Raw genomic sequence first — 14,908 nt, forward strand, 5'->3', positions numbered from 1 at the left:
AGAACGTAAGACTGAGATGATGACCTAGAGACAAAAAAAAAAAAAAAAAAAAAAGAGAGAGAGAGAGAGAGAAAGAGAGAATTGTTTGTAATTGAGTATTTTATGTAAAGCTCCTTTTCAACTTTTCCTGCTGGTCCATACAGAGTGTGTAGTATTTTCAAAGGTGGGTATCAGATGTTCCTACCATATGCCATTTCTTTCACCTTACTTTTTTGACTCCCCGAAGGAAAGTTGACTGTTTTAGCCCCACACCCTCCTTGTACATAGAAACCGAAGGATTCTAGTGCTTTATCGGCATACAAAGCATTGACTGCTGGCTTTTCCTCAAGGAAGATAAGGACTCAGCACTTCCACAGATAACAGGAGCACAGCCACAGTACCGTTTGCTTCGTCTACACGCCCATGCCTGTCCCTCCATTCTTCCGTAGTGCGATGTCATCATTTTGGTTAGATCAGTATTCAGCCTTTATTGTGATTGTCAGTGCCATTCCATTCTGAGCCACATGATCTCCTACAATTGTTTTTCCTCTTTTGTACAACTTTCTGTATTTCCTACAAAGTATCTTTTTTGTTGTTCAATTATATTTTTTTTTTCATGATTCATAATGTGCTTGGCACACACTCATTCCCAGATTCTTTGCAGTGACTCAGAGGTAGTTAGCTGGCGATCTTGCCAGTTTTACCTTAGAGGTCTCTCTCCCACACCTCTTGACTTGCTTTTCTCTGGCCATGGAGTAGAAGTGACAGGTTGCCTGGTCGTATGAGTTTGAGAAAGAGCTTTGAGGACCTGGTTGCCTCGTCTTTTAGTTGTATTAGCCTGCAGGACGCATACAGAGCAGCATCTAAGTCATAAATACACAACTGAACACTAGTGAACACCGTTCTGTGCAGTACAAGAAGTAGATCAGACCTGTGGCCTCTGGGGCTTGTCGCTTCTGCCTGTTTTAAACTATGTGGAACCATAGGTATTGCCCCCATCTTTTGTTTAGCGTCAGTATATGAAAATTATCCATGATGTTTACAGGTGCAATTAACTTGCACCTTTATTAACCCACAGCCTTGCTGGTCTACCATCCTGCTGTTGGCAGTGTTGTTACTAGTCGGAGGCTTCTCGTTGCTTCCTCGGTGTCTTCGGGTCTTCAGGAGCGCCTCTCATTCCGTCTCTGTTTCTAAGCCTTCCCTGAAACTGCAGGGCCTGAGCCTTAGAGGAATTCTGTAATGAGGAGAAAATTGTCTCCACTTCCCCTACTGATGGCTTAGAGCCTCCAATTCCATTTGTCACCTGCTCCCACTCACGATGGCTTCTTACAAACGCGCGTTTCTCTCACGTTTGACCACTTTTAATATTTTCAATCTTTTTAAATAATATTTTAAATTTGAGAAGTCACCTTATATATACAATGTGTAATGATCACGTCCACCTCCTCCACTTCTCCCCTCCTACTTCTCCCCTTTCCTTCCAACATGTCCCCATCCCAGCTTCATGTCCAGTCCTTTTCTGTGTTGTTTTTTTCTTAAATACACTTTTTGCATGACCTTATTGGCCCTTTATTTGCAACACTATTTGCATTTTGCTTTTCATGCTCCATCCTTTATGTATGATGTCCACCAAGCCTGAACGTCTTTCTCGCTGGCGTCTTAAAATTACAGTATTATCTTCTTTTAGCCAAAAAAAACAAAAAAACAAAAAAAAACCTGTGGTTGTTTTTATTTAGTATAATGGTGAACATTTGCATATGTAAAGTTGTATTTTAAACATATAGTCTAATTCACAGACTTTCTTAACAGGGCATTGCTGGAACTGATGTGGCCAAAGAAGCGTCTGACATTATTCTCACAGATGACAACTTTACGAGCATTGTTAAAGCAGTTATGTGGGGACGCAATGTCTATGACAGCATCTCAAAATTCCTGCAGTTCCAGCTTACTGTTAATGTAGTAGCTGTGATCGTTGCTTTCACGGGCGCTTGTATTACTCAAGTAGGTGACTGTTAATATTTATTTTAAAGCAAAAATTAAAAATCATGTGCTCTACCCTTTTTAAAGTCCTTTAAGCATTTAAATAAGATGAAGCTTTTTATATTGTGGGCCTAATTGACGTAAAATGTAATCGGTTTTGTTCCTTGAGTCTTCGTAATCCTAAGGGCTTTTCCGAAAGCGGCTGCCTCGCTCAGCAGTTGTGAATGTCTATGAGGAAGCCTGTCTTTTCTAGGACTCGCCACTTAAGGCGGTGCAGATGCTGTGGGTAAACCTCATCATGGACACACTGGCCTCCCTGGCCCTGGCCACGGAACCACCCACCGAGTCGCTGCTGCTACGGAAGCCTTACGGCAGAAATAAGCCTCTCATCTCACGCACAATGATGAAGAATATCTTGGGCCATGCGTTCTATCAGCTCGTTGTGGTTTTCACGCTCTTATTTGCCGGTAAGAAGAGCTCACCGTAAGCAGCCTCGGTTAAAGTGTCCCTGCTGTACGCTGGGGTCACACACAGAGAATTTTCAAAAGCCTGCTTTCTGAGCCCGGACTCCACCGCGTATCTTAAATTTTCAGTCACTTTCCCTGGTGCCTAGTCAGTTTGGGGAGGATGATGACAATGAGACAAGAGTTGCACTGCTCTTCCATCTGTGTTCCTGGTGTGTCTCTCTGTAGAGCTAGGCGCTGCGCCAGATAACCCCAGGGTCCATTCTAGATCCAGAGACGGGCCACGCTTTGTTGTTACTGTTACGCACTTTGTTGACACACGCTATGTTTTTGCAGCAATAAACAGAAAATGGTGACTTTCCATTTTAGGAGAGAAGTTTTTTGATATCGACAGTGGAAGGAATGCCCCTCTGCACGCTCCCCCCTCGGAGCATTACACTATCGTGTTCAATACCTTTGTGCTGATGCAGCTTTTCAACGAAATAAATGCCCGAAAAATTCATGGTGAGAGGAATGTGTTTGAAGGAATCTTTAATAACGCCATCTTCTGCACAATCGTCTTAGGCACATTTGTTATACAGGTGAGTACATGGAAAGGTAGTTTAGACTTGATCATGTGACCCGCACGTTGCTCTGACCAGGAGGGCAGCTTCGGCGTGTGGATTTGATGGTGCTCTAAAGACCACAGCAACTTGTTCCTGAAGTTAACTCCACAGCCTGGGCAGATAGCTTTATTTCTTTTAACTATAAAGAATTACCTTTAATGAGGCCAAATCACCCAGTCACATAATTATTGGTCTTTCCTCAGTATCTTAATGCTTTCCTTTCACACCTCATTACAACAACAGAAAAAGTTTTTTAATTTAAAGAAAAAATAAAATAAAATCTAGAAGCACTGAACATTTTCCCATTCCTGTTTTTGTTCCTTTAGGAAAATCTAGATATAATGACACTATCTGTACAAATAACGCAAATATTCTTGACATTAGAAAGCAGTGCAATTAACAAAAGCAAAGAGTAATATTTGTAATGCTTCTTTAAAGTACAAAAACAGTAACTACTGTTAACTACCAAAATTACTTTTTTTTTTTTTTTTTTTTTTAGTTTCAGTATTTTACAGCTACTTATATCAGAGAGAATTGTGAGACTCGGGCAGGTGACTTTACTTTTTCCTTAGTACTTACTATTCGTAGGTGTACTGTTGTAGGGCCCTAAGAATCAGGAAGGGTTCTCGGTGTGAACTGTACATGTGTCACTGGACTTACTCTCGCTGTTGAACACACTGGCGGAGCTAGCCCACATTTCATAGAGCTTTGCCTGGCTGCTTTCCTTCCATTACAGATCATGCGTAGTTGGCTTAATGTCTAAATGCAAACTAGGAGTGCCTGCTATTCATAAGAGAAAACAGGGTGACGTATTCTGTCCACGTCCCCATTGACATGTGTTTCCCACAAAACACACACTGCCTTTCACTACAGACATGAACTCTTCAAAGCATATCAATGAGTGTTGTTACTGGGGATAATATAGGAAAGAAAATACAGGTATTTTGTTGTTGTTGTTGTTCACGAGATGTTTATTTTTAGTAAACGTGATTTACTGTGTGTATTTAAAATTGGGGCAGAGGTTTTTTTTAAACTTTATTTTAGTTGTCATTTAAATAAACTTACTTTTGATCATTTCTCCAGATAATAATTGTACAGTTTGGTGGGAAGCCTTTCAGCTGCTCGGAACTTTCAATAGAACAGTGGCTATGGTCAATATTCCTGGGAATGGGGACCTTACTCTGGGGCCAGGTAAAAATCTCACTGTTTTTGTTAAAACCTAAAATGATTTAAAAAACAAACAAACAAACAAACTTCTAACCATTTCTCTGACTTACTCTGGTTACCACTTGAGTCACAAAAAGGAATTCTGAGTGGCACAGGATTTGTCTCCTCTTCCTAAGCGGCTTGTCTAAGATGGTCCTTGTTTATTGTCCTCACTGGTCTTTTGCTCACCGCTAAGATTTTAAAACAGGTTGCTGCAGTTACAAGCATGACACAAACATGACTGGTTAGCCAGTCAGCACCTGTGTCTTTACCACATGCTTTTATGTTTTCAGAATAAACATACTTCCATTATTTTACTATGTAAGTTATTATTTTTAAAAGCCTAGGAGAACTTTTGAGCCTTACTTAGCAAACAGTTTGTTTTAAAAAAAAAAATCATGGTATCTGGGCTTGGGGGTGGGGGGGCAGGGGAAACAGCCACCAAAAAGGTTGTCAAGGCATGAAGTGGCTTTTAACAATATGGTCTAAAAATGAAAATGCCAGAAAAGTAAGAGCTCCCTCAACGCTGCTGGTAGTCGTCATACGTGCAGTCGCATGCTGGCCTTCTTTTAAAGATGAGCAGTGGTGGCAGTTTTCACCTTCAGGCTGTTGATACTAGTATCCAGCCAGCTGCTGGAGCATCAGTACCGACATGCCCAGGAGCAAAGGGTAGCGTGTGACCGTATGTAACTTGTTCGAGCACATTCCCTGTCATTCCGCAGATCAAACCCAATTCAGGTTTTATATGGCTCTCAGTCTCTGTTGTCTTTTTCTTAATTGCATTTCTGTGTTCTAAGTGCTTTTTATTTCCTTAAAAGTCTCTCTCGGTGATCCCTAATTGATCCTCGTTTCTCTTTTTGATTGCCGTTCTAATTATTTCGCGATGTTCTCTGATAGGCAGAGCACAAGCCTACAGTCTAAAAATCTGCCTAATTTCAAGAAGAAGAAACTTCAGACACAGCCAGCAGCAGGCTTACATTGATTTGTCTGTTGATTTTAAGTGTGTGATGCTTTAAAAAAAAAAAAAAAAAAAAAAAAAAAAAAAAAAGTCCTGGCTTTGGTGCCCAGAAGGCCTGGAATCTTAGCCATTTCATGAGCGAGTCACTTCACATATTTGAACCTGTTTCACCTCTGTGAACTCCAGTGGCAGGAGTAGAAGTTCTCCAGGCTGTTCAGTGTCTGAATGCATCTTGGTTGCCCTTGGTAAACTCTACTCCGTAGGTACTGCCTGTTAATACTAAAACGCTAACGTGGACTACTGATGTTTCTGATGTCCTTTACATTTCTGGAGGCATCTCTTGGCTGTGCGTTACTATGTATGATCAGTGTTGATTCAGTTTTAACTAGCTGAGTTTTTCAAAAATACCTACCCGGACTATTTTAGTATAACCTTGATGATTTTCTGAATTCTGGTATGTTTTTCACCTGTTGAGTTTTTGTAGCGATGATGGATTACAGTCTTGTTCTGCATCCAGTAAGACCACTTGCCATTTCGTTTTATTTGAAGTAAATGTAATTAATAAGATTTCAAGTAGAAATGTTATAGACATGACACGTAAGCACGGTGAAACGAGGTTGGTCTAAAATACGGGAACTAGAATCGAATTGCTTCCTGTTCAGACCACAGTTTGTCCTCCTGTATCACTGCATAGTTTTTGTTCCGGTGAAGTCTGAGCACCAAGATCTCATTGCCTCGTTGGTAAAGATGAGTGGATGTTCCTGCAGTTTTTAATGCCTTAAGTTCTTTCCCCTGTGTTATAGCTTATTTCAACAATTCCAACTAGCCGCTTAAAATTCCTAAAAGAAGCTGGTCACGGAACACAGAAGGAAGAGATACCTGAGGAGGAGTTAGCAGAGGACGTGGAAGAGATTGACCATGCTGAAAGGGAGCTGCGGCGTGGCCAGATCTTGTGGTTTAGAGGCCTGAACAGAATTCAGACGCAGGTATGGGTTTGGTAGAGAGGTAGGAAAGCCGACGGGAGTAGGGATTTTTTACCAGCGAGAGGTCCGCCTGTGCTTTCTAACTGCCTTTCTAGCCTTTCCAAAGACCCACAAAACTTATCCTTTTGAAAAATACTACTGATGGCCGAACTGAGTGAAACTTGTAACTAATTACAAAAGAATGACTCTTACATGCCCTAAGCTTTTCTTCCCTAGCTTTTATTTTTCCCCTTTGACCTCACAATGCTCCTCTTGCCTGTTTATCTGCTCTGTAAAAGTGCCTTTTTCTTTACGTTTTTAAATGTTGGTAGATGGAACGGTCCTTTCTCTTGTTCTCTCTCTCTTGCTGAGCAAGCTGTCACAATCTCTGATTCCTTGCAGATGGATGTAGTGAATGCTTTCCAGAGTGGAAGTTCCATTCAGGGGGCTCTAAGGCGACAACCCTCCATCGCCAGCCAGCACCATGATGTAACAAATATTTCTACCCCTACACATGTAGTGTTTTCCTCTTCTACTGCTTCTACTACTGTGGGGTGTGAGTGTGTGTTCCTAAGTGCATGAAATTAACATTTCCTACTCCACACACCTAACGTTTCTCATTTTCTCCTTAATGTTTAAATTCATTGTTCAGGCTTTTTCATAAAGCTTTCTTTTTTGTAAAGTGGATTGAGACCTCAAGTGTTGCCATTTGTTCTTGTTTTATTTCTTAGGGGGTTAGATAAGAGGCGCATCAATTGCAACCAAAGATCAGACATGGGGGCTTGTCTCTGTGCTAACGCTTATAGTTCACATGGGGAATAAAATTGTAGCTTAGCGTTTATGAAACTACTATAAATTTTTGAGTATATGCCTATAAACATGTCCATACTGCATGGTTCCCAGAAGCATGTCATTTGAAACTGAGCTAACAGAACTGGAAAATTACATTTATAATGCTAAGGAATGAATTTGGCATTTCAACTTTTACATTGTCCTATGTAGAAAGTAAGTTAGTAGCATGAAGTAAAGCTCGTGTGTATACAGCCAGCTGCTTGCCTCCCTAACTTGAAAGTTGTTTCCTTGTTCTGTGTGCCCCTGAGTAAGCTTTTATATTCTCTATATTGGTTGGCTTCTTGGGCTTTTCCCTTTTGTACAACCAGTTCAGCTTAAAAGTGCATCATAGATAATATTCTGCTGTTACAAACAAAATCAACAGTGTGTTCACTGCTGTTGGTGTGTCGAATTAAAATAGAAACGCATGAGTAAAGTAGAAATATAAAATAACATGAGAAGATCACAAGATACATGGATAGAATGTGTGTGTGTGTGTGTGTGTGTGTGTGTGTGTGTGTGTGTGTGTGTGTGTCCGTGTCCGTCCGTCCGTCCGTCCATCCAGCTTCTCAGCATCAACTACAAAGTTGTTGGAAATGCAGGCTGTCTGGGACCTCTGCTGGATCAGAGTGGCTTTTCCTAGGACCCCAGCAGGGTCATATGCATGCACATTGACGTCTGAGAGCTCCTGGAGCTGATAGTGTGTGTTAACACCACACCACATTCCATAACAACCCCGTGAGGTGTAGGGACCACATCGCATCTGGCTAACATTTGAGGAATCCCATTTGACTGCAGTTGCTCACCCTCTAGTAGGCGGAAACTGAAACTCATCTTACATCTCTCTTACTTGACTCCTCTGTATTTTCTGTGTAAATGGCCAAGTTAGTGTAGAGCGGTGGTTCTCAACCTTCAGAATGCTGTGACCCTTTCGTACAGTTCCTCATGCTGTGGTGACCCTTGTCATAAAATTATTTTTGTTGCTTCTTTATAACTAATTTTGCTATTGTTATGAATCATAGTGTAAATATATGATATGAAGGATATAGGATATGTGAGACGCGCGCACGCACGCACGCACACACACGCGCACACACACACACACATACACACACACACACACACACACACACACACACATACACACACAAAGAGGTTGTGACCACAGCTTGAAAACCACTGATTTAGACTAACACAGCTTTACAGATGGAGCCAGTAAGTCCAGAAAGACAAGCATGAAGAAAGACAGGATAGTTTGAAGAGGCACATGATTATCCTAACCATACATTTAAAAAAATACACATCCAAATGTCTAAGCTTCTAATCATCATTTTGCTGTTAAGATAAATACACTAAGCTGGGCAAAGTGGCACATACCTGTAATCCCAACACCCAGAAGGCAAAGGCAGGTGGATTTCTGTGCCACCATGCCTGGCTGAGAAAAGATCATTTTAATGATGACTGTTTTCTTCCAGAATGTTGGTGCCACGTCTCAACTTTATGAGTAAATTGTGCCTTCACTCTTAAAATTATTAGAATTAAAGCAGAAGTTAATATTTGTGTGTTATAAAATATTCATATTTTAACTAATGCAAGTGCTCAGCCAAATGGATTTTATCTTTTTAGGGTTTTTGTTGTTGTTGTTTTGTTTGTTTTTAAAATGACACTGGTTTATTGAGCCCTACTTGTTGGGACTGCAGTGACATTTTATGCTTGTCCTTTAACCTAGTTTCCTGTGTACAACAGACACCCAAGAAGAAAGGTAAATTGTTACACCATATAAGTCTAAATAGTTGCTAGAAAGAAAACTTTGAAGCTTCTTGTCTTTTTCTTGAAGAATATTTTTAGAGTCCCAGAGGGTGTGTGTGTGTGTGTGTGTGTGTGTGTGTGTTTGGAATCTGTTCTTTCCAGAGATCTGTATTAAGTTATAATCTCAAGTACATAAAAGAACACTAACACTATTGTAGAAAAATGGCATATACTCAAATATCTATAGCTGTTCAGTAGCATTTTATGGAGACGTATTTGGCTTTGTCTTTAATTTTTAACTAAGGAAGTAGCGGGGCAGATGTGAGTTCATTGTGGCATTTGGCTTATATTTGCTTGGCTTTTTCATAGTTGGTGACACCCTACCTAGCATGATAAATAGTGCCCTTTGTGCTTGAGTTGTTTTGAGAAATATGTGCTTTTTGATTTAAAGATAATTCAACTAAGCTTGTGTATGGCTAAGTTCTCATTTTGTTTTTTGTTTTTGTCTTCTTAGGGAAAAAAAATCCTACAAAATGGCTATAAATTTTTAGCCAGTGACAATGAGATTTTGTTAGTTTTTCTTTGAATGTATACCTCTTAATTAGAGTATGTGGTTTTGTTGTTCCGTAGTGTCCTACTAAAATATTCATTTTTTTACAGTGTATTGCAAGTCCCACTGCATTACATGCAAATATGATTCACTCATGCCTAGCTGTTTGTGGATTCAAACTCATAAGTGAGCCATGACTGTAGCTAAGGTACTGGCTTTCTGACATCTTTCTGTGCTTTCTGCTGTTCACAGATTCGAGTGGTGAATGCATTTCGTAGTTCCTTATATGAAGGGTTAGAAAAGCCAGAATCAAGAAGTTCAATCCACAACTTTATGACACACCCTGAGTTTAGGATAGAAGATTCAGAGCCTCACATCCCCCTTATTGATGACACTGATGCTGAAGATGATGCTCCTACAAAACGCAACTCCAGCCCTCCACCCTCTCCAAACAAAAATAACAATGCTGTTGACAGCGGGATTCACCTTACAATAGAAATGAACAAGTCTGCTACCTCTTCATCCCCAGGAAGCCCACTACATAGTTTGGAAACATCACTCTGATTGTAAGCTGAATGTTAACACACTAGCTGCATTGTAAAGAAACAAATCATCGAAACTGAGTCTTTTCACATATTGTGACGGGCAAGATAGTATTCTTGTCTTTGGACTTCAACAGAAGACGCACTTGTACGAATGTAGATTTATTTTTTTAAAAAAAAACAAACAAACAAGCAAAGCTTTCTGCCAGACTGAGGGTGCTTTTTGGGGTGTGGGAGAAATGAACTGACGGATAAACAACGGTAACTCGGCGTAAGTGACCTGTGGATCATCAGTGGTACCTAAAGTGGTCCTGACCTGTACTAACGGAGCTGTGGTTTATCTCAGTCCTTGGTGGGAGAGAGGGAGGAGTGACGCTGGGCAAGACAGAGCCCTGGATCATTGAATGAATACTTTAATTTCTGCTGTTGGCTGTTAATAATTTGGATTATTTATGTTTATAAATGATACAGATCTGTTTACAAGGTTTGTAGATACTTTTTTTTGTTCTTCATAGATGGGAAGCTTCCTTATAACTAATGCAGAGAAAAATTAGTCCTTCAAATACTGCTGTATTTTCAGGAAAAAAGGGGGTGTTTCTATTGAAACTGTACTAAATTTTTGCCTACAATTTATCTTGTTAAATATTGTAGATAAATTGCTAATACTAATAGCCAAATAGATAACACTAATGCTTTGTTTAAAAAACAAAAAACAAAAAAACAAAACAAGACAAACAAAAAAAAACAACAAAAAAAAAACATGAGCAGTGGTGTTCTAATGAAGTTATGGCATCTGTCCTAATTAGTTTCTTAAATACATTTACTACTTAATGGTTTTGAAAGAACTGTTTAATTTTTAAATTTTTTGAAAACTTGCTAATAACCTTTGTTCAGAATTTAGTAGACTGTTTATTGCGGGACATCAAATACACAATGAAAGATGCTTGAAATGCCTTTGTTATTTCAGGCGAATCAAATTAAACTATCAAACTACAAGAGAACCTTTAGTCCTTTTTGTTTTTGTCTAAACATGTTAGTTTAGTGATGTCTTGGTGAACCCTGAGTGAACTGTACTGATTTTTCTAATAACTCCTTAGAGACCTTCATACAGCCTAAGAGGCCTGTTGGCACTCTGGAAAAGGTAATAGGTAGGCGCATACATGTTTCCCTTTTGTTTTTGAAAGTTGTTTGTAAACATAAATAAATATGCCCTTTTAATAAATAAATACACGGCAGTGGTTTTTAAGACAGCTCAGCTCCTGTCCTTAGTTCTGCATACGTGGCACATTGGTCTGTTTCCTTTAACCACAATTAGAATAAATGGTAAGCTCCTAACAGCCCCCATGAAGTACTGTTTGGATTCTTTCCTGGTCAGCCCACAGAGTCAGGCTGAGCCAGCACAGTTTTGCCGTCTTAACATAATCTTCATGGGACCTAGTTTTATCTGAGATAAAATAGTCCCACCACTTTATAAGAAGTATTGACCACCATTGTCTCTGATAAGCATGTTTTTACTGTGTGGCCAAAAATGCAGATTAGATTAAAGGCAATACCGTGTGAGAATGCAGGGAAAGCTGCTCAACACGGTATGTGTAGCCGTAATGATTGACCATGTGCTGAAATGCCCGCCTCTTAAGTCAATTGCATTCCTAGGCTTCTCTGCTTCTTTCCCGTCTATCTTCTTCCTTGGTTTGCCTCTTGTCCTGACCCTTTAGAAACTGGTATTGTTTCGGGGCACAGATTTCACCAGATACACAACCCTCAGGCTGACGTAAAGTTTACGAGGACTACTACATCCAAGAGTGCTGACCCAGCAAAAGACATGTAGTTGATGGTGCTTGATATATATATATATAATTTTTTTTTTTTGGTGGGTGGGGAGGAATCTTTTTCTCTCCATCAGTTGCCTGCGGTAATGCTCTGTAAGTCTTAGAAACACATTGGGTCTGACGCATTTATCATTGTACATTTACTCATCAGGTATTTGTAGTTACTCATACTGTAAAAAGAGGTAGCATGATATGCTGGGAAGCATATTTAGACTAGGAGTCCAGCCCGGGCTTCCTGGTCTTGATTTTGCCATTTAACGTGCTGCATGATCTTGGGGGCGTTGCTCACCCTGGATGAGGGTGGGCAGCTAGACCCCCCCCCCCCACGAAGAACCCTTTCAGCTCTAACAACCGACCCTATCCACTGAAGAAGCCTGCAAGGCATAGGGAATAGAGAAAAAGGGAAATGTTTTCAGTTTTCTTTTTTTCTTTTTTCTTTTTTTTTGTTTTGTTTTGGTTATGCTTAAATATGAATGTAATTACCAAAAGGTTTAGACATGCATGTGCTATGGAGGGCTTGTATCGAGCTTTTCCAGTATTTGTCTTTCAACTCAAGGCAATGTTTTTTTTCTACGCCACCTCTAGATCCATGAGTGCGTCTTAGGACGTCCGTGAAGTAATAGCAGGACATGCTTGGTGTGTGCTTCTCTCTTAGAGAGACTTAATTTCTACCAGAAATTTCCTAAAGCATTATGTAAGTAGAGGGAAAAAAAAAAAATACAAGCAAGCTGTTAAAAAGATTTTGGATCCCATTATATAGTGTGTATAGCTAAATCAACATCTGTAATTCACATTTTCTCTTTTATCCTCTAACCAAAAAAAAAAAGGAAAAGGAAAAGAAAAACTTGTTTAATTTTGCATCCCAAATGTTTTTAATCTTTGTATATTTTTTAAAACTCCTTTTCTCCTCATCATTGCCTTTTTTGTGGTTGTAAATAGACTTGTCGCAGTCTGAAGATGAGTTACTTGTCATCTTACAAATATGTGATATGGTAATTTTCATAACAGATATCAGTTTTGAACCAAGAAATGGTGATTTGTTTATAAGAAAAAAAAACTGGCTTCATTTCTGTGAAATTGCTCTTTGAAAATTTCATTTCCACATGTAAGCCAACTGAGATACCGTGATGGTGTTGATTTCTTTTAATGATGCTTAACCATCTACTTTAGCCACTGAGCCTTTTATTATTTGTCTATTTGTAAAGTTTATTTGTCTTAACTCATTTAATAAATATACTGTTTATCTGTTTCTGAATGGGGACTGAACTTTTTGAATACTGGAATGATTTGAACATCATATTTTGGCATTCCTTTTTTTTCTACTTGAGATTTTTTTAAATCTACAGAATGCAAATTTTATATATACTTGGAATGTTATGACTGATACAGTGACTCAGTTCTTGTTTACATGGTCTCGCCTCTGGAGAGAGAAGGGGTATAGTGCCCCCACTCCTGTCCACACTGTCAGCCCTCAGCCACAGAATCATTTCTGCAGTCGAGGAAGTAAAATGTTTTGGTTTAGAACAAACTTGTTTTCCACATTATTAAGAAAATTTTATTAAACCAAACCTTTTCGTTAGCAATTATCTTAACTCTGTGATTAAAAATAATAATAATAATAATAATAATAATAATAATAATAATAATAATAATAATAATAACAATGAAATTAACACTTAGTTGATTTTCATAACAAATGATTACCATAAATTTACAGAAAAAATGCTGGCCCAGCAGAATAATTATGGATGCCATATTTTGATAGCATAAATTATTAAATGGTTGAATATAAGCAATATTCAACATAAAAGGTTATTTTCCATCTTGTAAAATGAGGGGCTTATATATGTAGCTGTCAGAATTCTATTTGTAAAGCGAACTGAATAAGAAAGGGAAGGTTTTTTTTTTAAGCCTTTGTTTCTTGGCATTCCCACCCCTACCTTACCTTTAGAGAACTCAGTTTCATATAGCTGTTCTGTCTCTGTAAACTGGGCGGCTTTAGCACTATGCCTTAGCTCCATAGCAACCTTCTCCTTTCTCACTTATACGTAGTCTGTGTGTGCATTGCTATACTGCTCTCACAGGATGTGTCAACAAGGAAATTATCTTTGCCCACATAATTTATTTATTAACAAATACTTTTGTCATAAGAATTATTTCTTTTCTATTTTTTGTATTTGTTTTTTTAAAAAGCTTGTAGTCAAATACAAGCAGGCTGGTTTAATCTGTTTTCTCTTGGTTCGAATTGTTATTATAAACAGTACTTTAATGGCTCCAAAATAGGGGCTTAAAGTTAGTGTGTGAGATGCAGTGTTGGTGCCTGGCACAATTTCCTTAAGCAGTACTGTCCTATGAAAAGCACGTGGGTCAGTAATATGCACATCTAGTTTGGGTTCAACTCAGGACTAAGCGTCTCTTAATTTAACTCAAAGCTTAAAGGTTTTTCCATGTAAGTAATGGGTTATTGGTCCATAAATTAGTAATCATGCAGTATTTTCAATACACACCAAACATTTTATATGGATTATGTATATAATAACCCTGTGAACTTCTATTGTACATATGGGAAAATTGAGGCTTAGAAAGCTTAAATCTCGCTTTAGGTCACATGGTAGAAGTAGGCTTCACACTTGAGATGGCTTTGGCAAGCCCCAGCTGGTAGCACCTGAGTTAGACCAGTATCGGGAAAATCTCTGTGCAGCGGATCGTAGTGGCCACACCTGTAATCTCAGCACTCGCGGAGGCAGAGGTGGATCTGAGTTTGAGGCCTACAGAGTTAAATCCAGGACAGCCAAGGCCACGTGGAGAAACCCTGTCTGGAAAAAAAACAAACCACACCCCCTGCCAAACGGATATGTGCACGCGCGCGCATAAGTCAAGTGTTGCCTTTGCTGCTCCTCCTTTTTGGTAGCAGATGCTTCCAAGATCCCTTCTAGACAGCAGCTCAGAGACTCAGGCAGAGTTGCTGCTTAAGATGTGCACAGCCCAGGCTTTCCTCACAGGCCTCCTCTAAAGGGTCAAAGACAGGACAGTGATAGTCATAACATGCTTTGATTAGAATTTCCAAGATGGGTGTTTCTGCAGTTTTTTTTTCTATTGAAAAATAAAATCATTCATATTACATCTCAATTGCTATCCCGTCCCTTGCATCCTCCCATTCCTCCCTCCCTCCCACTTTCACCCCATTCCTCTTCCCTATGACTGTGACTGAGGGGGACCCCCTCCCCTTGAATATGAGGCTAGGGTATCAAGT

At 39.3% G+C, this 14,908-nt stretch overlaps 1 protein-coding gene across 4 annotated transcripts in view; it reads left to right on the forward strand.

Annotated features, from left to right (window-relative positions):
* ATP2B1 (ATPase plasma membrane Ca2+ transporting 1) overlaps positions 1–12,910 on the forward strand; it is a 106,072-nt gene extending 93,162 nt beyond the window's left edge. For 2 of the 4 annotated variants that reach the window (XM_084797263.1, XM_084797264.1), the window contains exons 16-22: positions 1,789–1,980; positions 2,213–2,426; positions 2,793–3,004; positions 4,112–4,219; positions 5,996–6,178; positions 6,557–6,643; positions 9,537–12,910. In XM_084797263.1, coding sequence (XP_084653389.1) covers positions 1,789–1,980; positions 2,213–2,426; positions 2,793–3,004; positions 4,112–4,219; positions 5,996–6,178; positions 6,557–6,643; positions 9,537–9,848 — 1,308 coding nt within the window. In that variant the 3' untranslated portion in view covers positions 9,849–12,910. Of the gene's footprint in view, positions 1–1,788; positions 1,981–2,212; positions 2,427–2,792; positions 3,005–4,111; positions 4,220–5,995; positions 6,179–6,556; positions 6,709–9,536 lie in introns of all 4 variants that reach the window. The other 2 variants (XM_084797266.1, XM_084797265.1) reach the window with 2 other exon arrangements.
* Positions 12,911–14,908: the final 1,998 nt, after the last annotated feature.

Source organism: Acomys minous (assembly GCF_964271855.1).
Source record: "Acomys minous genome assembly, chromosome: 9".
Classification (NCBI taxonomy): domain Eukaryota; kingdom Metazoa; phylum Chordata; class Mammalia; order Rodentia; family Muridae; genus Acomys; species Acomys minous.